The following is a 25,956-nucleotide window of genomic DNA, read 5'->3' as shown; positions in this document are numbered from 1 at the left end:
GGCGCGGGCGCGGGCGCGACGGGCGGCGTCGTGCGCGCGGAGCCGCCGCCGTGTGCTGCTCGGTGACTGTCCCGGAGCCGTTCGCGTCCCGTCGCAGCCCGGCGCAGGTGAGCATCCCCGTGCCCGCCACCCAGCGCGGCGCGGCCTCCTGGGGGCAGGGGGCGGGGGCAGGGGGGAGGGGACGCGCGGCCCGGGCTTCCCCTGCAGGGGGTCGGCCGGGCCGCGGCGGAAGTGGAGCGGAGGTGGAAATCGCCGGCGCCTCCCTCCATTTTGGGCGCGCCGCGGCGGTGTCGGCCGGGAGGGCGGCGGTGGTGGGCCTCGGGCCCCTACGTGCGGCCGCGGCGGGGACGGGGGACGCGGGGAGATGCTGGGATGACGGATTCGCTGACGAGGGGGACGCGGGAGCCCGGCAGGCGGGACGGGGGACTCGGGGAGATGCTGGGACGAGAGATGTGCTGACGGGGACGGGGGACTCGGGGACGCGGGAGCCCGATGGGAGGAACGGGGGTACGGGGGCCCGGTAGGCGGGACAGGGAACTCGCGGGGACGAGGGATGCGCTGACGGGGACGCGGGGGCCCGGCTGGCGGGACGGGGGACTCGCGGGGACGAGGGATGCACTGACAGGGACTGGGGACCGGGGGACGCGGGGACGAGGGATGCGCTGACGGGGACGAGGCGCGGCTGCCGTCCGCCCTCGCTGTCACCCGGCCCCGGACTCCCACGCTCTGAAAGCGGATGGTGAAGAGGGCTGCGCGCGCTCGATCCTGTGTTTTCGCCGTTTAAGGCTTTTAAAAAAGTTCTCCTCGTGACACCGGCCCGCGGCCTCAAGGGGCACTTCTAAGGCCTGAGCGCGGAGGGCTTGGCTCGGGATGACGGCTCCGCCCGGCGGAGGCGCTGCGGACTTCCCCTCCTCCAGCCCCGCAAGGGCCTCGGAGGCACGGTCACCTGCCGCACCTGCCGCGCCAGCCCCCGCGCCGCGTGCGCCGGTGCCCGCCCTTCGTGGCCGCAGCTGTGGCGGAGAGACCGGGAGCTGCGGGGCCGGAGAGGGGCCGGGTGTGGACGGAGCACCCCAGCTCAGCTGGTGATGGAGAGCTGTCTGGGGAGGAGGGGGAAGAGTGAGCCGCAGGGGAGTGGACCTTACCTTGGCATTTTCAGATTACTTGGGGGCGGGGGCGGGCCGTCTGCCCGGGTCGGCCTGGGCAGTGGGGTTTCCTCAGCATCCTGCTGTTGGGGCGGGGGGCGGGGGCGGGGGCGGGGGGCAAGGCCAGGTATTTGCGTTGCAGGCCTTGGGCCCTGGGCCCAGGTGTGCAAGGGAAGCCGGCAGACTTGCTTTGAGCCTCCCTTTGTCATTTGTATTTGGACTGGTCTGGAAAAGTGAAAGTGACCAAAGACCCTTGTAACACTGTGGTCTCTGATGGGCAGCATTCTGTGGTGTTAATAAATAGTAACATATTGGAGCCCAAATGTGTGAGGATCCCCGTGCTAATTGACAAGGAAGTTAGCCAGCATGTGGCTTCGTAGTGAAAACCTGGGGTGGTGGTATTCAGTAAACAGACTTTTCCTTTCCACTCTTGGCTGAAACATCCCCTTGAAGTGAGGCCTTTCCGTGTGGGTCTGGACTGCATCAGGGGGGTGCATCACGGCAGTGAGGCTGGTGTGACCCATCCCGGCTGATTCAGTCCCGCAGGAGATTCTGTTGGGAGGTGGCCGTGCTGTCACAAGTGTGGGAGGAGCTTGGGCAAAGTGGAGGTGCTCATAATGTTGTGGTTTCATCTTTTGGAACATTTGTTGATGGTACCACACTGGTCTCCTAGGGAGAGGGCTGGCTTGGGTTTTCTTCTTCAGCCACCATGGGAAACATCCCTGTGAAGTCCTGATTCTTGTCTTTTTTTTTTTTAAATTGAGCTTAGCGACCCAACAGATATCCACCACGTATCTTAATTTGTGTAACCCAAAATATTTAATCGAGTGACAGAAAGACGGCAGTAAATAAATGTTCAGAGAGGTACAGTATCTGCTCCAAGGGCTTTTTAAGAAATCATGTTTTCCAGTCTTTGAAGAGTTGTTTGAAACCTGAACGGCGTCTTCGTGTAGCAAGATGCAGTTGTCTTCTTTCAACCCTAGTTGAAAGCATCAGTCCCAGTAACAGCGGTGTGATTTTTAGGGGGTCCAGGGAGGAGGAGGGGCATGAGAGAAGAAGGGCACATTTCCTTCCTCTTTCTCAGTATTTGGAGACTCTCGGACCTGAATGTTGAAACAGGCAAGGTTTGCTGTTGTCACCTTCCTTTTTGTCCCCCTCTCTGTGGCCCAAGGTGTCCACTGCCCCTGCTTGCCAAGGGCCCTCAGGTGCCGCCTCAGGCAGGTGTGACTTCAGCCCCGAAGCTTCTGGCTCCTCTGCCCCTTGTCCGATCCCACAGCCCTTCATTAGCCCGTGATGCTATCTCAGGTGGGCGCGGGCAGAGAGCACCCTCTCCGCTTGCGTGTGATGACTGACACCCCCTAATCACTGGATAAGTGGCTGGGTTTGCTTTCATCTACAAACCCAGCTTCTATCTTTCTAAACAAGTGAAGTTTGTGAAGTATTTTCTCAGGCAATTAACAGTGAAGAAATGTGCTTATGAAAGGTTTCCCCCTGGAGGGGTGGGGTAATGCCACTGTGTCCTTCCTTAACTCCGGAGAGCTGCTGGGGTGCCCACACAGTGTTGGACAGTCGGCTCTGGACAGCGGTGGGCTGAGGAGGCCTACTCACGGGTCCAGTCTAGCCGGGGTTCAGCTGGCCAGAGGAAGGTGACTGGGGAGCATTTCTCTGCGGGACTGTCTGCTGCTTAGACCGGGCCCCAGCCTGTTCAGCTGCTGGTGCAGAAGGTGGGAAGCACTTGGTTTGGTCATGTGGCAGTGGGACTCTGCCGCTCGGTGGCCGGGGAAAGCTTGGGGCCCGAGAGCTGGAAGCACCCAGTGCCCGTTGATAATTGAAGAAGGGTGGCCAGTAGGCTGCACCGAAGTGGTCATTCCTGCAGGCTGAGGGTGCTTTCTTGGAGCTGTTGAAACGCGGCTCTGGGGCCGTGTGGAAAAGAATGTTGTAGCCACGGGTGGGTGCCTGCTGCAGGCCTGGGGGCTGCGCTAGGGTAAAGGCCAGGTGCGTGCCCACCCATGTGTGGTTGGCAGACTTGCTTGGGGTGCATTTGGGATTTTAGCTGTAAGACTTGAAAACTTTATGAAAGCACCCCAAATTTGCTATTCGTTATGGGTTTGGGATTATTTTTCGCCTTGTTGGTGGGTTATAGTCATGTTAATTATACATCCTTGATTTTCCCAGATGGTTTCTTAGAGTCTATTGTTTTTAATATAGGTAATGTGTTAAAAATTAAATACATTTTTAAAGGCTTTGTAAAACTATATGCAAATTGATTTATCTATCTATTTAAAGTAAACTCTGTGTCCAATGTGGGACTTGAACTCACGACCCAGAGATGAAGAGTCGCATGCTCTACCGGCTGAGCCAGCCAGGTGCCCTGTATGTGAATTTATGAATCAGAAAATGCATCCTTTGTAACGGTGGCTTGTTGAATAGCAAGAAATCTGGTCACTTGGGTGATGGCATTTTGCAGAGTGCAAACCAATTGGTGCCCTTCCATCCTGCTGCATCTTCACGTCACCGGCAGGTACCCCACTGGCGAGATCATCCTGTGTAAAGTGACTCCAGAAGAGACAGGCCCTAGCAGAAAGAACGGCCTCTGTGCGTCCCAGCTCTGCCGTTTCCTGCTGCCTATTTTTATGTCCTTGGAAAAAACAGTTAACATCTTTACACTTTGTTCTCACCTTTGGACTAAGGGGTCGGACATCCTCCCCCAAACCCCGAGGCCTTTCTGGTCCTAAAATCTTGGCCAGTTAAACACTTTGGAAAGTTGTATTTTAGTGTTCAGTCTGTGAAAAAAGACACATGTAAGTGTGTATACAGTGACTCCTTGTTTTTTTTCTTTTAAACTATTCAGACTGATTTTTCAAAATGCCGAGTAGGAAATTCGCTGACGGGGAGGTGGTAAGAGGTCGGTGGCCTGGAAGTTCGCTTTACTATGAAGTCGAAATTCTGAGCCATGACAGCCACTCCCAGCTCTACACCGTCAAGTACAAAGACGGCACTGAACTTGAACTGAAGGAGAGTGATATCAAGGTAAGTGCTCCTTGGCTTTGCTGGAGTCGGTTTATAGGCAGGGGAAAGAACTAGTGGTGTGTTTCTAGGTGTAGAGCGGTCAGTTCCGGCTGTGTGTGGAGGCGCGGGGCCGCTTTGCGGCTGCGGGTTGGGGAGGCTTGAGTACAGTGCTCTGTCCTGGTCCCAGAAGCTCCCAGTTCTGGGAGAAGACCTCCTCCTGTGGGTCATGTCCCTGGTGTCATGTGTTTGGTGAGGGAAGTTTGGCAGGTGGTGCTGGTGCGCACGGGGGTGAGGGTGGAACTGAGTCTTAGGGAGGGCTTGCAGAGGACACCCAGGTCAGTGCTGAGGCCAAATGGGGAAAACTTGGGGGATGGAGGTTCACGGCTCTGGCTAGAGACTTGGGGCGGTGGGAGGACACGGATGGCCAAGTGTGCGGTGTGCAAGGGCCAGCCGAGGGTTAACGGGAGCAGAACTGGAGGGACTGGGACTTCATCCTGACCACTGAGGATTTAACCAGGAGAGTGTCGTTAATTAGATTTAGGTCTGGCCCAGGGCTTCTCAGCCTCTCTGGTGGGGTCCTGGGCTTTAAATGATCTGGTCCATGGTGTAGAAGCGTTTCTGTAAAATACCATAAATGACTTACTGGGCACTTGGAAGAAAGATGTGCACAGTAAAAGCCCTAACTTTGTAGTGTTAGATTCAATAGGCATAAAATCACTATGAAATGCTATGAAGATTTCTCCACATCTAGTCTCAATTTCATTTTTTGTTGTAGATCAGTAAGAAACAGTTCTTGAACCCATATTCTCTGAACCACAGTTTGAGTACTCTGGCCTGGGGCTGGCAAAGCTTTTGAACAAAGGCGTTATGGGCCATGTAGTTTCTGCAGTGCGAGAGCAGCCGTAGGCAGTCTGGAAGTGAGTGGGTGTGGCTCTGTTCCAATAAAACTTTATGTAGACACTGAAGTGAGAATTTCAAGTAATTCCCATGTGTCACAAAGTTTCATGGTTCTTTTGTTTTTGTTTGCAATCATTTACAAAATGTTAGCTCCTGGGCCACAGAAAATCAGGTGGGAGAGAAGAGGGCGGAGCAAAATGTTGCTATTAAGTAACCCAACCTTGCGCGTCCCCCCCACCCCCCCGCGCCCCCCGCTTTCCAGATCCGCCGGGGCGTGATGTTGAGAGTGCACCTGGGGGACTAGGTTTCTTGTTATTGTGTGCAGTTCGCTTATCGCCTCATCTCAGTTTGACTCGGCATCAGTGACAGCTGCTCTTGTGCGTGCTGTTGGCAGAGCGCACAGCTAGGTGGTTCAGACACAGCCATTCCGTGGCCATACCTTCTGAGAAGGGTCAGGAGTGGAAAGGCCACATGTGTCCCGTGGGAGGTGGGCCACTATTGCGGCATCTGGTTGGCCTGGTCCAGCGGGCCCTCGGCCGCCCTGATGCCCGGGTGGTCATGGAGTCGATGGTACCAGGCACGCCTTTGCACCCTCTTCTCATTCGGGTCCACCTTGTGCTAAAGCTCTGTGCCTTCTTGTCCCTCTCTAGCCTTTAACTTCCTTTAGACAAAGGAAAAGTGGCTCAACTTCCAGTTCTCCCTCCAGACGCCGAGGGAGTAGGTCAAGGTCGCGCTCCAGATCCCCGGGTCGACCACCTAGAAGTTCCCGGCGATCCGCCTCTGCTTCGCACCAGGCCGACATTAAGGAAATGAGGAAGGAAGTATTGGAAGTAAAGTTGACTCCGCTGGTGTTGGTGCGTGTTCCCGGGCTCGCGGGAGGCCTTTACCCTTGTCCGGGGTTCGGTCCCAAACCGTCTTCCCCTTCATGTGCGTGTCTACTCAGACTGTTTGTAGTGAGTCATACTCAAGGGCCAGGGAAGCATCGCATCCAGGGTGATGACTTTGGAAGATGATGTAAACACATGAAAGAATAGGAAGTATAATATTTTTAAATTCCAGTGGAAAAGAATGCGAGGTTACGAGAGTGCCACTTAACATCATCCTTTTAGAAAAAGCCGTGTTTAAACTTGGTACAGAGGTAGATTGTAGGCTGCACTGGAAAAGTTTTATAGTTTATAGAAGTTCATGTATAAAATAAGGAAATGTAACTGTGTGTTACAAAAACATATCCTTGGTGTCTTGGCATCGTAACTTTAACAGAATTACTTTCTGAGTTGAAGCTTGGAAAGGTCAACGGACAGAAACTATAGGCCCATGTGCAAGGATATCTTAGATGATAGGCCAGATGGAAATGATTTTGAAGAAAAAGAATTGAATAAATATGATCTTTTATTCTGTTCACTTAATATTATCTCTTTCTGGGTAAAATAGACACAGAACCCTAAAAAACTGGATTTAGGTATACACTGTTCTGTAGTCAGATTTTTAAATTTTAAAATATTAGGAAAAACGTGCATTCTATTTGTATACATCGGCTGCTGTATGGAATTGTTTGGCCACACCATAAATCCTCCAGTGGTGCTGTGACTGTTAACATCCGCTTCCTTATTGATGATAGGCATTTATCTTTTTCTCTAAATTTTCACCATTGTAAACAAATATTCTTATACAGCATCTGATATTTCTTTAAGATCAGGGCTTAGAAGTGGAACTGCCAGGTCAGATGGGAGAGCAGATTCGAGGCTTTAATACCTGTGGCCAGATTGCCTCAAGGGGATTTCTGCCAATATCTGTAATTTTCTGCCAATATCTGCCTATTTTCTCATTCTGAGAATTATAATAATTTTGTTTTGGTCAATTTGATTGCCAAAGACTGTCCGCTCACCGCTTTTCCTTGCCTTTTGATGAGCACTGGTGAGCTCGAACATTGTCTCTTAGCAGCTCTCTGGGCCAGTCGGGACTCAGGTTAAGAAACAGATGCTGCGTGCTACTTTCTGTCACTTTTTCATTTTTAGCATTTAGTGACCATTCTGTGTTTACAGTGTGACCTTCTTACAGTCCCAGTGACCCGAGCCACAGACTGGCTGTGCTCCTCACCAGCAGAGCCCTGGGCCACCGTGTGTGCACTTGGAATTGAGGGTGGTGTGTCGCACGGGAAGGACCCTGCTGTGCTGCGTGTAGCTTTGACGGTCACGTGGACGCCTGATCGTGCAGTGACTTGCCTCCCTGTGTGCGCACCCTGTCCATCTGCGGTCAGCGCGGGGTGGGGCTGGCTGAGCAGCTGTGGCACGGTGTCACAGGGGTTGCCTGGGATTATGTGGCGGATATCGGAGGAAAGGAGAGTGTGGTATTTACGTGGCTCCATCTGCTGAGTGGCTGCTGGTGCTTTGGTGGACTTCATTGTACGTTGACTGTTTGCACCGCTCAGTTTGACTCTGATCTGAGCGGTTTGACTCCGATCTGAGCTAGAACTTGACACTATCTCATTGCGGCCCTTTGCCAGCGGGCCTCCCAAGGACATTTTTAACTTACTTTCCTCCTCCTGGTTTATTAGTGTTCTCATTTGTCGGTGATGCAGAAAGGAGCAAAGTGACAGATTTCAGCCAGGCATTGCCTGAAAAATCTTGCAAGCGAACACACTTCCCTGGTTCAGTCCGATGAGCAGTTCCTCCGCAGCCTAAAGAAGATGCAGGGTTGAGGAGAGGAACACAGGCAGGGGGCGCTTAGGGCTCCGGAGAAACCAGGCAGCGGGAATTCAGCAAGGAGGGGGTCTGCAGGTCACTGGCGGCACTAAGTACCCATCCTGTCTTAATTTCCCCTTGGTGGCTATTTTGGGGCAGTGAATGTCTCTCCTCCCCCCTTTTTTAACCACTCAATGAACTAATTGACCAATTTTTACTTTCTCTAACTCCTAGCATATATTAGAGTATCCGGCATTGAACAATGACATTGTAACACTCAGTCTAATTATGTTTAAAAGAGAAAAGATCTCGTGTAGAGATCTATACCGTAAAATCCAATCTTTCCAAGACTGGAAAATGCTAATCAATTTTATTTCTTTTCCTTTTTAACAAAAGTATGCTGAAATCCCTTAGAATCAAAGCTGTGAGAATCTTTGTTTTATTGCTCGACTTCATAATAGCAAATTTTTGCCACCATGGTCTTTTTAATAAGGTACGATTCTTACGTTTACAGTGGTTTGTATTCTTCACCGTAGAAGCCGTTTGGAAACAGCATCAGCAGATACAACGGGGAGCCTGAGCGCACAGAGAGGGACGGCCTGCCTCACAGAAACACCGAGGTATGGGCTGTCCTTCTCGTCTTCGGCACTTGACCTCTTTGTGAATGTGACTTTCCCTCAAGAGTCACAGTGAACACCATAACATTCTCTTACAATCTTTTCTAAAATTCTGTTTTTAAATTAAGACTGAATATTATTTAACAAATTTATTCTTGTGAGTAAATGGCTGTATTAAGATGCTGAATCAGTTAATGTGGTAGCATTAAGGATAATTATTGACTGTAAACATTTCTCATTTTTATTTTTTAATTAGGAAAAATTCCATTTGTCGGAAGAAAGTAGTTACATACCTACACAGCATAGCCTTCGGCCAAGAAGAGAGGAGATCAAATTAAAAGACATAGATTCTAAGGAAGAAAACATTGTTGCAACAAAAGGATCTACATTATTGAAAACCTCTGAAGGGCCAGCCACGCAGACCAAGGACCTGGAGTTCGGGGGAGTCCCTGGTAGGCGGCAGCTCCGGGCTTAGCGTGGGGAGGGCGGAGGGGGTGAGCGCGGGTGCAGCAGTGCCGGGAAGGAAAGGCCTTCCTCTGAAGGAGTGGGAAGCAGGCCAGGGCCTGAGCCCGGGGTTGGGGAGAGGGGCTGGGGAGGAGCCTTCCAGGCAGAAGGAATAGCAGGTGCAAAGTCCTGCAGCGGGAGCATTTTTGAGGATCGTCCTAGAGTGGGGAGGGTGCGTGTGGCTGTACTTACAACTTCCAGCAATCTCTGAGTAGCTTTGAACAAAGAAATGCAGAAGGTAAAGGGAAGGTTGGCGTGGGAGGTGTATGCGGAGGAGGGCGAACTAGTTAGGGACAGGAAAATGGACGAATGAGGCCTGAGGGGTGGAGCCGAGCACAGCCGAGCCAGTGGGCAGAGGCCCTGTACGGGGATTGGGGTCAGGGTGTCTGCCCAACCTTCCCGGCGGTTTGGCTGCGAGCATCCAAGATCGGAAGTGTCCAGAGGCTTAGTGTTCTGAAGTGGGTAATAATTTGAAAGTGATGAAACTTCACGTAAAAGAAAATACTAGTAAAAGAAAATACTTTCGGCCAGAGGATTCAAAATCCTACCTGGCTTACTTGCCATGTGTCCTGTGAGTTGTCCGTGTGTGGGCTGGCCGGGCTGTGGGCGGTGGTGTCCGGCCTCACTGTGTCTGCGCACGCACTCCGTGAACGGGGTGCGGCCCTAAGTGCTGGAAACTTAGCACTAGAACGTTTGCTTTTTTACGATTAGGCTGGTAAGTTCTAGATGTTCTGATCTCTAGTTTTCTGGAATCTCAACATGTCTGCTCCCGTGGCTGCTGGATGTTAAATGCTTTAGAGCCTGGTCTGTGAGGTGGCGTCGGCCGTTGGGGCCGGGCCTCGGCCGATGGGCCGTCTCGGGGCCGGGGGCGCTTGCCCGCCGGGCACCCCAGGTAGCCGGAGGACGGCACGTTGGCCGTCGGTGTCAGACGGTTAGCCAGCCTCCGGTTCTGCCTTGACGAAGTGAAAACACTAGCTAAAGTGCACTCAAGTGCGAGCCTTAGCTGGTCACTGGTCGTCCGCAGGTGTGTTTCTCATCATGCTCGGCCTGCCCGCCTTCCTCTTCCTGTTGCTGTTGCTGTGCAAACAGAAGGAGCCCAGTCTTCTGAATTTCCCGCCTCCTTTGCCAGCTTTGCCTGATTTGTGGGAAACCAGAGTGTTTGGGGTCTACCTCCTCTGGTTTTTTCTTCAGGCTCTGTTCTACTTACTGCCGATCGGGAAGGTAAGTTTCCGTTGGGAGGGCACGTGGTCGTGGGTCGCCTCCCCCCTTCAGCATTTTTAGGGTAAAGCTCTGCCGTAAAAACACATTCAGATTAACTTAGGTAAGCCTGCTTCAGACTAGATAACGTTTAATAAGCAAAGCAGTTTTACGGTTAAAGATTTTGTAGATGTGCGTGTACGTGTGTATTTTCACATATTTACAGGCTACAGCCAGCGCAGTCGTTAGGTAAGGATCCTACAGGGGTCGCTGGAAATCAGCCTGCCCCGGGGGTCTGCTCACACTATGATCTCCACCAGGCCTGACCCTTCACCTGGGTCCCCTTTCGTAGCCAGTGAAAGGGAAGCGGAGTCTGGCCCAAGACAGGACACCACGTTAGTGCTTTCTGTCCATGCGCATTGCAGCATCGCTGAATAGTCATTTTGGGGAGTAGAATGTGGCGGCCATCGAGCAAGTGGACTTTTTATTTTCACTCATCCTGATGGAGACGTGTGTTTCTTGAGTGTGTGTTGGGGGTACTGCGCGTGACTACAGAGGAACAGACGAGCGCTCCTCACCCAGAAGTGCTCACAGTCTCTTGGAGACAGAGAATGTGGGGAATGGCTGAGGAAGCGAGGGAGCGTGTGTGAGGACGAGTCTGCAGGCGGCAGGTGAGCCGGGCTAGCCAGGCTCAGTGTGGGGGGCCGCGGACAAGGACCTCAGCCACGTGGGACGACGGGCTTGTGCTCTGTCCCTGCAGACGTCGGAGCTGGAGGCGGACAAGATGAGGACAGTTTCCAAGTCCGTGCAGGCCGCTGGTGCCCGTGGGGGGCGGGGGGTGCACTGGCCCAGCAGCCTCGTGCCCTGAGCAGTTTCTCGGAGATGTACATGTCAGCGGACCCCTCGAGGTTCCCCGCATGACGTGCCACTGACTGCCTGTGCTGTAGATGAGGTATGGATGTTGGTAGAGCGTTGTGCTTTTTAAAGCTTTAAATTAAAAAAAAATTTTTTTTTCCTTTAAGGTTGTGGAAGGAATGCCTCTTACTGATGGAAGAAGACTCAAGTATAGATTGAATGGTGATTTTTTTTTTTTTAACACTCCGATTTGATGATCGCTCAGAGCCCGTGAGCGGTATGCTCTTGCGTGTGTCCGAGCCGCTGGCTGCCGTGGGGACTGGTGTGCTCTCAGCCCTGGGCTCCACGTGCCGGGTGCAGTGACAGCCCCTCGGGCGCTCCTGCCGCCACCTGGTTTGATTTTCCTACTAGTACTTAAGGCTCATTGAAGTGATTGTACTTGTCTGTGTATTTTACCATCTGGGGTCACTGCCAGGCCCGGGAGGTCCCATTCTGCCTGGGCTTCCTGGCCGCTCCTGCCCCGGGAGCCGAGGGCCGCCCTCCTTTTGCTGCAACCTCTGTGCTTCTGCCGGGACCACTGTCCCCCCGAGTGTCTGATGGCAGCTGCTTCATCACTGTCACGTCTCTGCTCGGAGAAGCCCTAGGGTCCCTTTCTCTCCTTTTTTATATTTTCTCTTTTAATTATTATTTTTAAAAGATTTTATTTGAGAAATTGAGAGAGAGAGCATGAGTGGGAGGGAGCCGCAGACGGAGCGGGACCATCTGAGCAGGGAGCCCGACACGGGACTCGATCCCACGACCCCGAGATCACGACCTGAGCCGAAATCGAGTTGGCATCTTAGCCGACTGAGCCACCCAGGCACCCCTAGTTACAATTTTCAACTGCTAAGATTGCCCTAAAGACTTGAGAGGTGTGTTTGGCACCGTTCTGTTAATGGTTGGGTCTGAGGGTTAGGATTCTGTGAATTTTGAGATCCTTGTCAACTTTCTAATAGTGAATTTCTGTGTACCTTTCAGCTTTCTCTTAACTAAAAGCACATAGTAACTGTTCGGAATGCACAAGAATAGCTTCAGTATGTTAGCCTGTGAAAACCCGAGCGCGCCGGGCTCTGTCCGGAAGGTTACCCGCGGTGCCCGCACGCCGAGCCCGACGACGGGACGCTGCGCGTTGTATGGGGATGGACGTCTCATGCCGCCCGGGTTCACGTTTCTGTGTCGCCCTGTTTCTAGGGTTCTATGCTTTCCTGCTGAGCGCCGCGGCCGTCGGGGCAGCTGCGTACTGGGGCGCGGAGCTGCTGTACGTGTACCGGCACTTCCTGCAGCTGGCGCTGGCCGCCCTCGCCTTCGCCGCGGGCCTCAGCGCCTACCTGGCCGTGCGGGCTGCGGGGGCTCCCCCGGCCGCCCTGGCCCCCGCCAGCTCCGGTGAGCAGCGCGCCCCCGCCCTCCCGCCTGCCTAGTCGGTTCTCTTCCTCTTTCAGTCACACCGTGACGAGTAAGACCTTTTCTTGTCGTGACTTAATGTGTAGGCACCAACGTTTTAGTAATGTCAGCATCACAATTTAGGACGATTTTCTCCTTTGGTCTCAAATAGTAAACATCCTTAAAAAGACTAAGCCCAGTCACGGAGATCACAAATCAGTTGATTCTGACCTAAAGTGTTCAAACATTTTAAGAAATGAAGTTGCTTATTTCAGAAAATTGTGAGTCTACATTTTAAAAAAGCTCCGGTTCCCTTAAAATCAGGGGCTCTGGCCCTCGAGGCCTCGCTGCTTCCAGATGGGTCCTCACGGCCCGTCCTCACTGGCACACCTGCCCGCGCTGCCACCTGCTGGACCCCGAGGGGCTGCCTGGGACCCCGGACGGTAGACAGCAGTGCTTTTTGTAAGCCTCCTATTTGCTGTACTGTTTGCATAAGAACTTCTCCTTTCCAGGAAATGCCATCTATGATTTCTTCATCGGCCGCGAACTTAATCCTCGGATTGGTACTTTTGATCTCAAATACTTTTGTGAATTGCGCCCGGGATTGATCGGATGGGTATGTTGTCATCTTCTCTTTAAATTTCAATTCAGGAGTACACATAAGTCTTGCATTTAGAAATAATTGTAGACCCCTTCGAGGAAGCTGTGGGGTTTTAGGAATAATTTTAGCTGTTTTTAGGAATAATTGTAACTTTCCACAAATCTGTATTTGAAGTATTTTGTTCCTGCAGATAGAGTCCACAGGGTTAAGATGCCCTGTCACAGGTTATGAAACATCAGGGTTTGTTTTATTCTAATTATATCGTATATTTATGTAGGAACACGATAGCGTAGGTAAATTTACATAAGAAAAAATATATTCTCGTCATCTTTAAAAAGAAAACAAAACAAATTTTTACCTAATTTTAGACCTTGGGGGAGTTGCAAAACAGAGACAGGATTCCCTTCTGCACCTCACTGGTCCCCCATGTGAACGTGGGGCAAAACCACGTAGCCTCGAGGCCAGCAAATTACCGTTCTTACAGTATTACCAGCTAAACCCACAGGCCTGTTGAGTTTCCCCCCTTTTTCCACTGTTGGCCTTTTTCTGTCCTGGGACCCTCGCTGGGCAGGCCTCCAGTGCACGTGGCTGTGACTCGGCTTTGTCTCCTGGCGTCTTTCCCTGGCTCTTGTGACCTTGCCACTTGCAGCATGCTGGTCACATACCGTGTAGGGGGCCCGCTGTCTTCTCATGATTGGTGTAAGTGATGCATTTTTGACAAGAGTACCATGGAGGTGACCGCGTGTCGTTCCTGGGGTGTCACACCTGGGTTCATGGTATTGACGTCTCGGCCCTGCAGGTCGCTGCGTGATCAGGTGGCCTCTGTGACTTTCTCAGCAGTGAGGTGACCGTCTCCCCCGGTGGTAGCGAAGGGTCTGGGGAGGCAGTCTGAGACGGTACTTGCCCCTTTTCTTTTAGGTGGTTGTGAACTTGGTGATGCTTTTGGCTGAGATGAAGATACAGAATCGAGCCACTCCATCCTTAGCGATGATTTTGGTGAACAGTTTCCAGCTCTTGTACGTGCTGGACGCACTCTGGAACGAGGTAATTCAGTTTAGGAGCAGAGGCTTTGGGAGTCAGGCGGCTTCGAGTGCGGGTGGTGACCTGCCTGCCCACTCGGAGCCTCGGCCTCCCACCCCGGGTGAGGGGGGTGCACCCCTCCCAGGCTGGTGAGGAACAGGTGGGTGTCCGTCCACGGGGTGCCTTGTGCGGACATGGGGAGCGCTAACGCCTGTAAGTGGGAATTTGCTGGTGCTTCTGTGCGTCTCAGCTGCTCCTTGGTGCGAGATATTTAAGATCTGTGGGTGGGACGGGTTCATAAATAAATCTCAGTTTCTTTTTTCTTTTTTTTTTTTTTTTAAAGATTTTATTTATTTATTTGACAGAGATAGAGACAGCCAGCGAGAGAGGGAACACAAGCAGGGGAGTGGGAGAGGAAGAAGCAGGCTCACAGTGGAGGAGCCTGACGTGGGGCTCGATCCCATAACACCGGGATCACGCCCTGAGCCGAAGGCAGACGCTTAACCGCTGTGCCACCCAGGCGCCCCTAAATCTCAGTTTCTTAATTACTGCATCAAATGAAAGATGGATAATCACTGAATTAGGATAGTGCTTTTTGGATTGTCAAGAGGCAGCTAGTTCTTACCTACTGGGAGATGTGTTTTATTGTTGGTATTTGGAAATACACAGACTAGCTCTGGCCAGAGAGAGAGTCAGAAGTCCTGATAATCAAGGAAACCGGTTTACGTCAAGCCGGGTTCCTAACCTGTGGCTTTCCTCACGCTGAGAAGCCATCCGTGTTTTCTGCTCCTTGAAGATGCTTGGTCTCAACTGAACACATTCCCCTTGAAAATAATCTAGTCCTTAGGTTGGTTTCCCACCCATGTTACCAATTTCCTGGTGTCTTTGTAATTCGTGCCTCCAGATGCCAAGCTGAGTTTCTCTGGTTTTAGAAACAGAACTGGCAGCCTGACATGACGGTGTCACAGAGCAAGTTTGCAGGACAGTCTGTCGGCATCTGGAGTCCGAGGTGACTCCTGCGGCCCGGGGGGTTGGGGGGCCAGGCTGGCCGCCGAGCACGCTGTCGGGGTGACTCGGAAAGCCCGAGGCTTGTCTCCCAGTAATCTTCCTTCTCTTTGGGAGGGCTGGGGCCTTTAGGGGTCAGGAAGCCACGAGTGCCAGGTCACGGCTCTGCGTGGAGCTCCTGCGGCCTCGCATGGTCTGCATCTCCTCCTGGGGAGATGTGCTTTTGGAAGGAAACCCCGATGTCGGAAGTACGCCGGGTCGTGCGGGCGCAGTCCCCTGCTGTCGGGTGACAAGTGGCTCCCCGGAGGCAGGTGGCTGGTAGCCTGAGCCGGATGAGGCTTCCCTATTGCTTCATCTCAGAGGCTTTTTTTTTTTTTTTAAACTTTCTGGTAGCTCGTCAGTGATTAGTAATTCATTCTAGTTTCTTCCCCCTTCCAGCTTTCTGACCCGCGGTGGTGGTCACTGCTGACGTGGCTGGAGAGGCGTAGGTCCTGGATGTGTGGCCATGTCTGCTCTCGGGGCTGGGAAGGGGCGCAGTCAGGCAGGGCAGTCCCCACGCGTGGGCAGCACCCGGCCTTTTGGAGCAGCGGGCTTGGGCTTGGGCCACCTCGGGCCTCTGGCCACTGCCACATGCCCCGCGGAGTCTGAGCCTCCACCTGACTAGGTTGGGTGACCGGAAGGAACCGACAAGAGCGATGAAACACCAGTGAGCGTTCCCTGGCGTCTCTGTGGGGTGCTGCCCCGGGGGTCCCCTTGCTGTGCCGGCTCCCTCCAGCGCTCGTTCTCCCATCCCCGTCGTCCCCGGTGCGTGCCCAGGAATCACCTGCAGGACTGACACACCCCTTCTGTGTCCCGTGGTCTTTCTGGCACAAAACGGTCTTTGGACCACGTTGTTTCTTTAGCCTGAGCCAGCGCTCCTTCCCAGGGCGCACACTTGCTGCTTTTCCTTCTCTGTAGAGATTCCCTCAGGGAATCTCAGGGCCTCCTGAGTTTTGACCTTGGTGACATCCAGAGTCTGGCCTGCATGTGCAGCGGCGCGTGTGCTTGCGCGAGTGCAGCCTAGATGGAGGAGGACGGCAGGCACCTTGCCGTGCGGCCTGGCGGCCTGTGTGCGAGGCGGACGTGGAGAGGCAGACCGCGACGGGAAGGTAGATTGGCACACGTGGAGTGGACGCAGAGGCAGTTGGCGACGTTGTTATTCCTCCAGCAAACCCCGAGAACACTTACTGCAGAGCAGGCGAGCGGTGTGCTGGAGGGATGAGGTGACAACACGGGGTCCCTGCCTTTCCTCCTGTGGCCCAGTGTGGGGAGTGGCAGGGCCAGTACGGGACATGCCTCATTCGCTTTAGCCTGCGAGCAGGTGCGGCATTGAGAAGCGCCTGGTCTGGTCCGGGGGGTGGGGGTAGCTCGGGGGGCTGTAGGCTGAGGTCGGGGAAAGGTTCTCTGGGCAGAAGCAGGAGGCACCAGTGGCCTTTCCGAAACGTGTTATTTCCACATCGTGGAGAGAACGGGTATGATGACTGGAGATGGAGGCGGCAGAGTGACCAGGTGGGGGACACCTGCTGTTGAACCAGACCCTCCCCCCACCAAAACACTTTTGGTTGGTGTGCCCTCCCATAGCTCTGTAGGAATTTGACTAGAAAACAGTACTTTATTTGTATACCTGAAACACAGAAGCTGTCAAAGGTCTTTACAAATGGCTTTTCCCACTCTTTCCTCACAGGAAGCGTTGTTGACAACCATGGACATCACCCACGATGGGTTTGGATTCATGCTGGCTTTTGGAGACTTAGTGTGGGTTCCCTTTATCTACAGCTTTCAAGCCTTTTATCTCGTCAACCATCCCAATGAAGTGTCCTGGCCCATGGCCTCTCTGATTATTGCTCTGAAACGTGAGTACCGACTTGAGTCTCTGCGCGTTAGTGTCGTGCACCGAGTCTCGTCTCTGGCACCTGCACGTTGTAATGTGCCCTTTTCAGTGGCCGTAATCAGGTTTGCAGTAGTTTGTGATGGGTCAGGAACATAAAACCAATCTTGCGCTTGCAGAGAGCATGGATGCTTCGTCCTTCGGTGGCTTTTCCTTTGCAGGGCCTGCTCTTTCGGGTGGGCACCTTGGAAAGCAGGAAGGTTGGTCCTGCTGCGCTGGGCCCACCTGCTCTCAGATGTGTGAGGCCTGCGCGCGCCAGCGGGGGACTTACAGCCCCAGGAAGGTCATGCTGAAGGCAACGTCTCTGGGGACCGTCAGTCAGTGTTCACTCACTGGAGGCTAGGCTGTTTGATCTCAAGTGTGAGCTGGGGGGGAAGTGTGGGGAGGGGGCGGGCGGGCACGGAGGAGCGTCAGGGTGGCTCTTCTCCTAGGACACTGTTTGTTAAATGCCCGCACCCGAGGCAGTGTAGGAAAATCAGCATGAGCTTCAAATATAGCGAGTTTTGCTACACTAACTACGCGGCAAAAGAAGAAGTTCCAGGTATTGATTAAAAGTAGGATTTCGTTTCATCACTGGTTTGGTTACCCATGCTCAGCACGCCTGGGCGTCGCTCGGAACGCTGTGCGTGGAGTTTACGGGTCAGCGCCTAGCGCTGTCCGGAGGCTGGATGACAGGAGGCAGCGGTACGTGAGGGCCTGTTAGACATTTGAAATCGGAAATAATCAGCTTGTGGGCTCACGGTGGGATCTGCGGGCATTTCTGCGCAGGTCATCCCGGTGCTGGCTCGGAGCTGTGGTTTGAGTCCTGCAGCGTCCGTGTCCGGCTCGTAGGTGCTAGAGGACGAGACGTGCCCTGCGTTCAGTTCTGCCGGACGCCAGCTTGGTGGGATTACAGCCCGGGCTGTATTCGGTTTTATTTGTGGATGTAACTGTACTGGTTGGTTTTGCATCCCCCCGCCCCGGTGGATGGTGAAATTTCAAGATCGTTATCTTATTTTGACATTCTGAGATTGAGTTCTTAAGAACAGTTCAAAACCTCTCAACGTATTCCATCCTTTGGAAGTTTCCTCAGAGCATAGAAATCATTTCTAAGTGAAATTACAAATGTTCTTAAATATTTGATTATATCGATCTAAATTATTAACATGAAAGTTTTAAAAAATTACAGTTTGTGGATATGTAATCTTCCGATGTGCAAATTCTCAGAAAAATGCATTCCGGAAAAATCCCAATGATCCAAAGCTTGCACGTAAGTACCGGTTTATATTTATATTATGTACGTCACATAGAGATTTCGTGTCTCTATTTGTGTAGAGTCATTATAAATATATTTTTATTTTCATCCAGATCTAAAAACCATCCATACTTCCACTGGAAAAAATCTTCTAGTTTCTGGATGGTGGGGCTTCGTTCGTCACCCCAATTACTTGGGTGATCTCATCATGGCCCTGGCGTGGTCCCTGCCCTGTGGTGAGCACCGCATGGGGGTGCCGTGTTGGGGGCGGCGGGCAGAGTTGGGGGCTCGCACTCCCCTTGGCAGAAGGAGCTCCCACACTTGCCAGTGTGCCTGATGGCTCTCTTTCTAAGCCGAGTGAGGGGAGTGGACTCGAGGACTCTGAAGGCCAGGAGAGGACGGGCGTGTGGGAGGGCGCAGTCGTCCCTGTCCCCTGGAGAGCCCGTCATGCAGACGCCACCTCCACCTTCTGCCACGTGCCCGTGCGGGGTGGGAGGTTTCCCCATCCTAGGGAAAAGGGGAGCAACCTAGGGAAAAAGGTTCACTTGGGAGGATTGGGGGGAAAACAGGGAAGGCGCTGTGTGGGATCATGAAGACCCCTCACGCGTCTGCTGTCGCGTTCCGCAGGATTTAAGCACATTCTGCCCTATTTCTACGTGATCTACTTCGCCGTGCTGCTGGTGCACCGCGAGGCGCGCGACGAGCGCCACTGCCGGAGGAAGTACGGGCTGGCCTGGGAGCAGTACCGCCAGCGCGTGCCCTACCGCATCGTCCCGTTCGTCTACTAGCGCGGCCGCCTCGCCGGGCGCCGCCGGGCTCTCGAGCCAGGACTGTGGGGCCAGGCGGTCCGGTTAACCTCGCCGGGTTTGTTATTACATCACAACAACGCACAGGAGGAAACAGGTAAAGGTGTGAGGATTTGCTTTCTAGTGGGAAATGGTCAATTCTTCAAGTCTTGTAAACGCACTGAAAATACCATTGGAAAGTCGTCAGAAGCCACAGACACCAAATTGTGATTGTCAGTGGTATTTCTTATGTGAAACCAACTGTGACCTTTGAAGCACGTTTATGTTTCCTTATATTCAGAGAAGAGAATTTTCATCCATTTCCTTTTGAACGACATCATTTCCTAGTTAAGTGATTTGTACGTAGACCCTGGCTGGCCCTGCATTAACTGCTCTCTGTGAAGGGGGGGTTGTTCGCAGCCGTGGATGAAGGGAGATCGTCGGGCAGTCTGCTTACCCTTAGCTTCTAGAACCGCATTTGAAAATGTAAATACGTAGCTTTCATGTAATATATGGGAACTTCAGATTTTTCTGTACAGTATTTTGAATGTGAAATAGGACTAAGTATCTTTTTAATGAAAACATTTGCAGTATTTTAAATTAAGTTTTATAAAGTAATACATGTCAATTAAAAATTGCAAAACAATTAGAATTCATTTAACGTTGTATAAAGATGCTGTTAAAACTAGGAAGGGTATTTTTCTTAATCCAAAGTTTGTGAATTTGGCTTCGCTACCTCAACCGCGGCTGTTCGTTTGCCTTTATAAACTGTTGCCGATAGAAAAAAAAATAGAATATATATTTTTGCAGTAACATCACTATTTAAACATTTTTACACAGATTGGTGTTTGAAAACTTGCCATTTCAGGCTGATATTTTTGTATTTTTTTTTTTTACTTAAAATAAAACTGTGGTTTTGCTACTGTTGAGGCCATGCCGCTCATACTGTATTTGTGCGTCCCCTAGAGTCCCAGAGCGCGGCTCCCGGTAAAGGAGGGGGCGTTCTTCTAAGCGCAGGCGTTCAAAACCATTTCTCTAGTTTGGTCTAGCACACGTGTGTAGGGTCGCTCTAGCTATTAAGTTCTAGTTGAGAGAGTCTCATTAATTGTCCTAGAATGGAACAGTAGCAAATTCACTAAAATTTTGTGTTCAAAATTAAATTGTCCTCAGTATCTTAAATATAGGGGAATCTAGTAAACATCGTGTGTATGTTTGGGTTTTTAAGGATGCATTTTACGTACAAGACACTTGGGTGTGACGCCCGTTGTGGGCGGCCGCTGGACGGTGTGGACCGGGCTCCGTCAGTGTGATCACCAAGGCGGCTTGCTCTTGAAACCTTGTTGAGGGGACTTTGTCCGTGTCTTCTTCTCACTGACGTAAGCAGGCAGTTTTTTGATTATGCTTTTCTCCTGGTGTCGGAAAGAGGGTCTCCGCGTGTCCTGTGCTCGACTGACCAAGGAAGCTGTGGGTCAGGAAGGAGGACATTTCACTCTTTCTCTGGTAATGAGAAAAGAGCTTTTACCAGTATAGTGCTGCCGTTTCTGGGTATCAGCTACGATTTGTTGTTCATTTTGTTTTTGACACATTTGACAAGTTGAATGATGAAGTTTTAAGTTGGAAATAAAGTTGAAAATAAAGATGTTGACCTTTGCACCTGAGAGCCTCTTTTCCCCACCTCTGACTCTGGAGTTGTTGGCTCTAACCCAGGAGCCTGGACGTGACCACCGCCATCCTCCTGGGCCACAGGGGATCCAAAGAGTGTCCTGGGCCCACGGCTCTTGGCATTGAGGCTCACCGAAGGTTGGAACTTGAAGGGCTAAGTTGAGGGTCCCAGATCGTGGCCATGTGTCTAGTCCTCGTTTGAGAAAATAGAGAAACGATCAGAACCATTCACAGTCGGGGCTACGCTCACGAGCTTGTATGAGCCACGCAAGCGTCCAAGTGCGTGGAGAGACCAAGCGCGTCTGTGACGTGTTTGTGCGTCCGTGAGAGGAGGCCAGAGGCTCCCCTTGGTCTCTGCCCCGGACTGTGGGGAGAAAAGGCCCTGGCTCCAGAGCTCACGGTCTGTTAGCAAATTGTGTCTAATTCCGAAAGCTACTTCAGCAAGTGACTCGGACCAAATACTTCCATTTCTAACCGACAGGAACCAGGTCTCGTTCTTTTCAACAGTGCGGCGTGTAATTAGCTTGTGTGGTTTGGGATGGTTACCTTCAGACCAAGTTCCTAGATGACACCAAAGGACGATGTCATGACTGTTGTGTTTGCGGCTCTCATGGATCTGGGCGTGGGCCCCGCACTGCACGCTCGCCCCAGAGACAGCGGGCTGTGGGTCAGTCTGCACGCGCGGGGGGCTTTCTGCCGACATGCCTGCTGCCGAGGGAGGGTGGCCGCAGATGTGGCTTCGGGCCGTCCTCCAGGCAGAGTGAGCTCGGGTGAGACTCGTCGCGCTGAGCACCAGCTTCCGCCCGGAGCAGAGCCGCTGCCGCCACCCCATGGCATGGGCTGGCCTGCGGATCGCTGTTCCGACTCGTGCTCCACCCCGTGCTCGGTACTAGAGACCCTGCTGGCGGAAACACATTTTGGTAGTGACCGAACGTGCTCCCCACTCGCGATTGGGGTTCCAGTGGGATGAGGTCTGGTGAACCCCTTAAGAGAAGATCTGCGTGTGTCTCAGAAGCCTGCGGTCAGGCCAGCGGGGTCCCATCCTGGGCTCTGTGTAGCTGGGGAACGAGTTCCCGAGAACTAGCCCCTGTGTAGACTGGATGGCCGGTGACCGCAGAGATCACTGTTGCCAGCTTGCACGCTCGGGAAAGGGAGACCTGCTCACCTGGGACGGCGCACGTGGGTCCTGTGTGCGGAGAACGGAGCGGCTGGCAGATCCCCCTGCAGGTGCGGGGGGTGACCGACTGCACCTGGCCAGTCTGGCCGGACACGGATGTCTCCGTGAAGGGTGTTGGCTACATGTCACGGTCTCGAAACACGTCAGTCTGGCTCGAGTCAAACATGAAATGGTCTGGTACATACGTTTATTTCTCATTCTTCTCACACAGCAGTGCGACCTGCCTTGTGATCCAGTGACTAGGGGGTCTCTTCGTGGGTAAATACACCGAGGTTAGAAAGTTCGAGCGTAAGCCAGTGGTTGTCAGAATTCTTGACCGCTCAGGTGTCTGATAGATGGGGCATTCAAACGTGTAGAGTTCGGAGTCTCTCTGCTCAGAAGCATCTGCTCTTTCAGTAGAAATCTAAAAAAAAAAAAAAAAAAATCCAGTAGTCACACTGCAAACCAGGAGCCCCCGTCTTGCACGTGCTAGATTTGGGGGACGGTTGTAAATTGCACGCATTTCTGTGGCTGCATATGCAGGTTACGCTGGACTCTGGAACTTTCTGACAGGACTGCACAGAACATACTTGAAAAGCAACACGGATGTTGGCACAGCGCCTAGTTCACATGCTAGCAATCAGTATTTTGGGCTGTGTTAAGTGTCGTTTGCCATCTGACGTGTATCAAACGCCCCAGGGAAGCCAGAGGGAGGGGGACTGGGAAGAGGAGGGCCAGCCCGCAGGCCGGACTCGGCCATGCGCACGCAGGTCGTTACCTTTGTCGGCAGGAAGTAGATTTCAGGAAAGTCGCAGCACAGCTCACGAGGCAGCGAGTCTTCTAGTACTTTTTGTTCATGATTCCATCTTGCCCCCTCGATGAATAAACCATAAATGTGAACTCCAACGTGTGTGCTGTCTGTGCCCTAGGATCAAAGAGAGGTGGCGTCAGCGGGTCCCTGGGCGCGACACGTTAACAGCGCTCTGTCTGCCGGAGGGTCCTGGGAGGACGGAGCGCTTCCCTCCCAGCCCGGCCCAGGGCGTCTTCCCAGGTCCTCCGGGGAGTACGGCGGTCCTTCCCGGTCCGTGAGGGCTGCTGCTCTTCCCCTCCATCCCACACGTTCCCGGAGCTTCCCCTGTGAAACAGCAGCGGCACTACCCCGGGGCCAACCAGACGGCGACCCGTGGCCCTGAGTTCGCGGGTAGACAGCCAAGCCGAACGAGTATCTGTGTCCATCAGAAGACACCTGCGGTCTGATCTCGACAGTCCTACCCGGCCGCAGCCCTGCAGCCCCTCGGGGTGAGAGCAGCTGTGCTACAGGGACACGACGGGGCTGCAGAGCCCCAGGACGGAGCCCGCACACTTGCCGCCGAGCGCGGGGAGCCCCGACCGCACCGGCCCGCTCCTGGGGAGGCGGAGCGAGGAAACGCAGTGGAGGCTGACAAAGGCCAGAACGGGGACATCTGCGAGGGGACGGTCCCCAGGAGGGCTGCTCACCGGCACTCGCTTATGGCTGGATCGGGGGGCTGGGTGGAATACCTGTGTTCTATGTCGTGTCTCAATGAAAATAAACACGAGCTAGTGAAAGAGCAAGAAGATAAACTCCCACAAAGCGGAAGGAGCTACAAAGGTCAACAGAAAACACCATTAGATCCAAGTTAATAAAAGCAAGACCTGGTGTATTTGAAAAAATAAATGAAGTAGACAAACTTGGCCAGTTTAAATTAGAAAACAAATAGAAATGAGTAGAAAGATGTATAATAAAGAATTTGGGGGATGCCTGGGGGGCTCAGACAAGCGTCTTGAGCCCCGCGTTGGGCTTCCTGCTCTGCGGGGAGCCTGCTTCTGCCTCTCCCTCTGCCATTCTCCCTGTTCTCTTTCTCAAAATCTTTAAGAAAAAAATTTTTTTTGGTTTGCCTTCTCTCTGGTTCCTGGGAGGTGACTTCTAGACCCCAGGATTTTATTCCTGGGACCACCCTGCAGGCTCACACTAACCACGGGACTCCTGGTGGTCCCCAGACTTTATGCTAATGAGACTGCTCAGGATGGGGGCCAGCCATGCAGAGTGAAGATCAGAGGACTGGAACACGGAGCCAAGTGACATCAGCCCAACCTCTGGGGCTGGGAGAAGCCACGTGGGCAGTGATTCAAATATGGCTGCAGGGAAACCCCGGTCAGAAACAGTGCCGGAGCTTGGGTGAGCACTCCGTCCTGTCCTTCCACATCGACACCGGGGGTAACGCCTCCCCGAGGACACGGAAGCTGGGTGTCTGGGACCCTCCCAGTCCTAGATTCTGCCCCAGGGGTCTCTTCCTTTGGCTGGTTCTGATTTGTATCCTTTTGCTACAACAAAGCTGTCATTGTCAGTGTAGAGCTTTCCTGGAGTCTTACGAGTCTTTCTAGCAAATTACTAAACCCGAGGGTGGTTTTAGGAAACCCCAAACTTGGCAGTTGGTGTCAGGAGTCTTAGACATCAGGGTCTCAGAGGACTGTGTCCTTACCTCAAGAGGTAACCCCAGCTAGAGAGCTAACAACAGAGAGTAAGATGGAGGCCGTTAAAAATCCTGTTCACGATGGCAACAATTACGAACACTTAGGAGAACAGTGTAACCGTAAATTTCTAAGACCAGCGTGAAGAAAATAAAACCTGAATAAACAGAAAGACAAAGCATGTTCCTATATGGAAAGACTCAGTATTAGATAGCAATTCTCCCCTGAATTTATACATAAATGTACAGCAGGCTGGTCAAAATCCCAGGTTAAAAATTGAAATGTAATAGGCCTAGTGTCCAATTCATCCAGAAGAGAAAGCATGCACAAACAGTTTTCAAAAGGGACGATGAGGTTGTAGATTTGGAGACAATACTCGTGTCAGTACTGCCCAAAGTGATTACAGAGTCAATGCCCATCTCTGTCAAAATCCCAATAACATCTTTAGCAGAAATAGAGAAATCCATCCTAAAATTCATAAGTAATCTCAAGGACAACTGAGTAAACAAAATAATCTTGAAGCAAAAAGTCGGAGGTCTTAAACTTAAGATTTCAAAGCTTATGATAAAGTGACGGTCCTCGAAACAGTGTGCTATTGGCGAAAAGATGGGACGTAGAGAACAGGGGGACAGAGCGGAGAACCTAGAAGTAAACGCGCTTGTGTTCGAATGATTTGCAACGGAGGTGCTGAGGTTTTCAACGGGGAAAGGCCAGGTCCCTCCAACAGACGGCGCTGGGAAAACTGGGCATCGGCCCACCCCACGGACCCTGAACTCAAAACGGATCCAAGACCTAAACTTAAGGGCTAAAACCGTAAAACTCTGAGAAGAAAACGGGCAGAAAGCGTGGTGACTTGGGGGCTTGCTGCTAAGGTCTTGGCTGGGCCACCCAAGCACGCGAGCGATGCTGCCCCCGTCGTGCTACGTCACCACGGCCGCCCCCGGGGCGCAAGAGGACGCTGTCCCGGAGCAGAGAGGGAGCCTACAGGACCGAGGAAGACACGCGCGGGCCACACGTGCAGTGAGACGTCAGCATCCGGAGCACAGAAGGCGCTCCTACCACTCAGCCACAATCCTGGTGGACACACGGGCGCAGGACCTGAAGAGCCGCCCTCCAGAGAAGACCGCGGACGGCCAGCGAGCCCACGGCGCCAGGGGACGCACCCGAGACCCAGCGAGCTCCCAGCTCGCGTCCCCCGCGCCCCGTGGCTGGGAGTGCAGACTCGTGCGGCCACTCTGGGAAACAGGGAGGCTCCTCAAAAAGTTTGGCAGAATCGCCAGATGGCCCAGTGGTCCCCACGCTAGACGCGCACCCAAGTCAGTGGAAAGCAGGGACTCAAATACTTGCCACCCAAGTTCATACAAGCTCTGTGCACGACAGGCGAGAGATGGGAGCGGCCCAGGTGATTCCTGGCAGGTGGAAGCCAGCCGCGGTGGGCAGGACATCCTGTCCCCTCCCCGTCCTGGTGTTGAAGCCCCGTCAGCCAGCGCGGCGGCATTTAGAGAGGAGGCCTCGAAGGAGTAATTAGGGTTAATGACGTCGCACTGGTGGGGTCCGGAAACAGATGGCTTAGCGTCCTTGCAAGAAGAGAGCAGAGAGCTTGCTCACCTCCACACATCCACACGGAGGAAAGTTCTGGAGATGGCCGCAGAATGTGCATAATGTCACAGAACTGGACACTTAGAAATAGTTAAAAGGTTTTACATTATGTATGTTTTACCATAATAAGAAGTGGGGAAAAAGTAATACAAATTC

At 52.7% G+C, this 25,956-nt stretch overlaps 2 protein-coding genes across 4 annotated transcripts in view; one reads left to right on the top strand and one right to left on the bottom strand.

Moving 5' to 3' along the window:
• On the top strand, positions 1–20,546 carry LBR (lamin B receptor). Of its 3 annotated transcripts, none has more exons than XM_045796859.2 (14): positions 1–107; positions 3,994–4,172; positions 5,699–5,902; positions 8,266–8,349; positions 8,603–8,798; positions 9,875–10,071; positions 11,070–11,124; positions 12,133–12,324; positions 12,834–12,937; positions 13,841–13,966; positions 16,671–16,839; positions 18,043–18,123; positions 18,222–18,344; positions 18,736–20,546. In XM_045796859.2, exons 2-14 carry the CDS (start codon positions 4,008–4,010, stop codon positions 18,894–18,896), a joined length of 1,857 nt encoding a protein of 618 aa, XP_045652815.2. In that variant the 5' UTR covers positions 1–107; positions 3,994–4,007; the 3' UTR covers positions 18,897–20,546. The 3 variants fall into 3 exon arrangements, with proteins under 3 accessions (XP_045652815.2, XP_045652809.2, XP_045652819.2); XM_045796853.2 differs by lacking the exon at positions 1–107 and adding an exon at positions 1,281–2,866; XM_045796863.2 differs by lacking the exon at positions 1–107 and adding an exon at positions 3,376–3,663.
• The window catches only part of DNAH14 (dynein axonemal heavy chain 14), a 300,961-nt gene continuing 294,773 nt past the window's right edge, over positions 19,769–25,956 (bottom strand). Inside the window, exons 84-85 of the mRNA XM_087859257.1 lie at positions 22,490–22,636; positions 19,769–22,135 (exon numbers count right to left, since the gene is read on the bottom strand). Coding sequence (XP_087715383.1) covers positions 21,920–22,135; positions 22,490–22,636 — 363 coding nt within the window. The 3' untranslated portion in view covers positions 19,769–21,919. The remainder of the gene's footprint in view (positions 22,136–22,489; positions 22,637–25,956) is intronic.

The sequence above is a fragment of the Ursus americanus genome, chromosome 2, assembly GCF_024610735.1.
Source record: "Ursus americanus isolate L20-20 chromosome 2, mUrsAme1.1.p, whole genome shotgun sequence".
Lineage (NCBI taxonomy): Eukaryota > Metazoa > Chordata > Mammalia > Carnivora > Ursidae > Ursus > Ursus americanus.
This window is presented reverse-complemented; position numbering and strand designations above follow the sequence as displayed.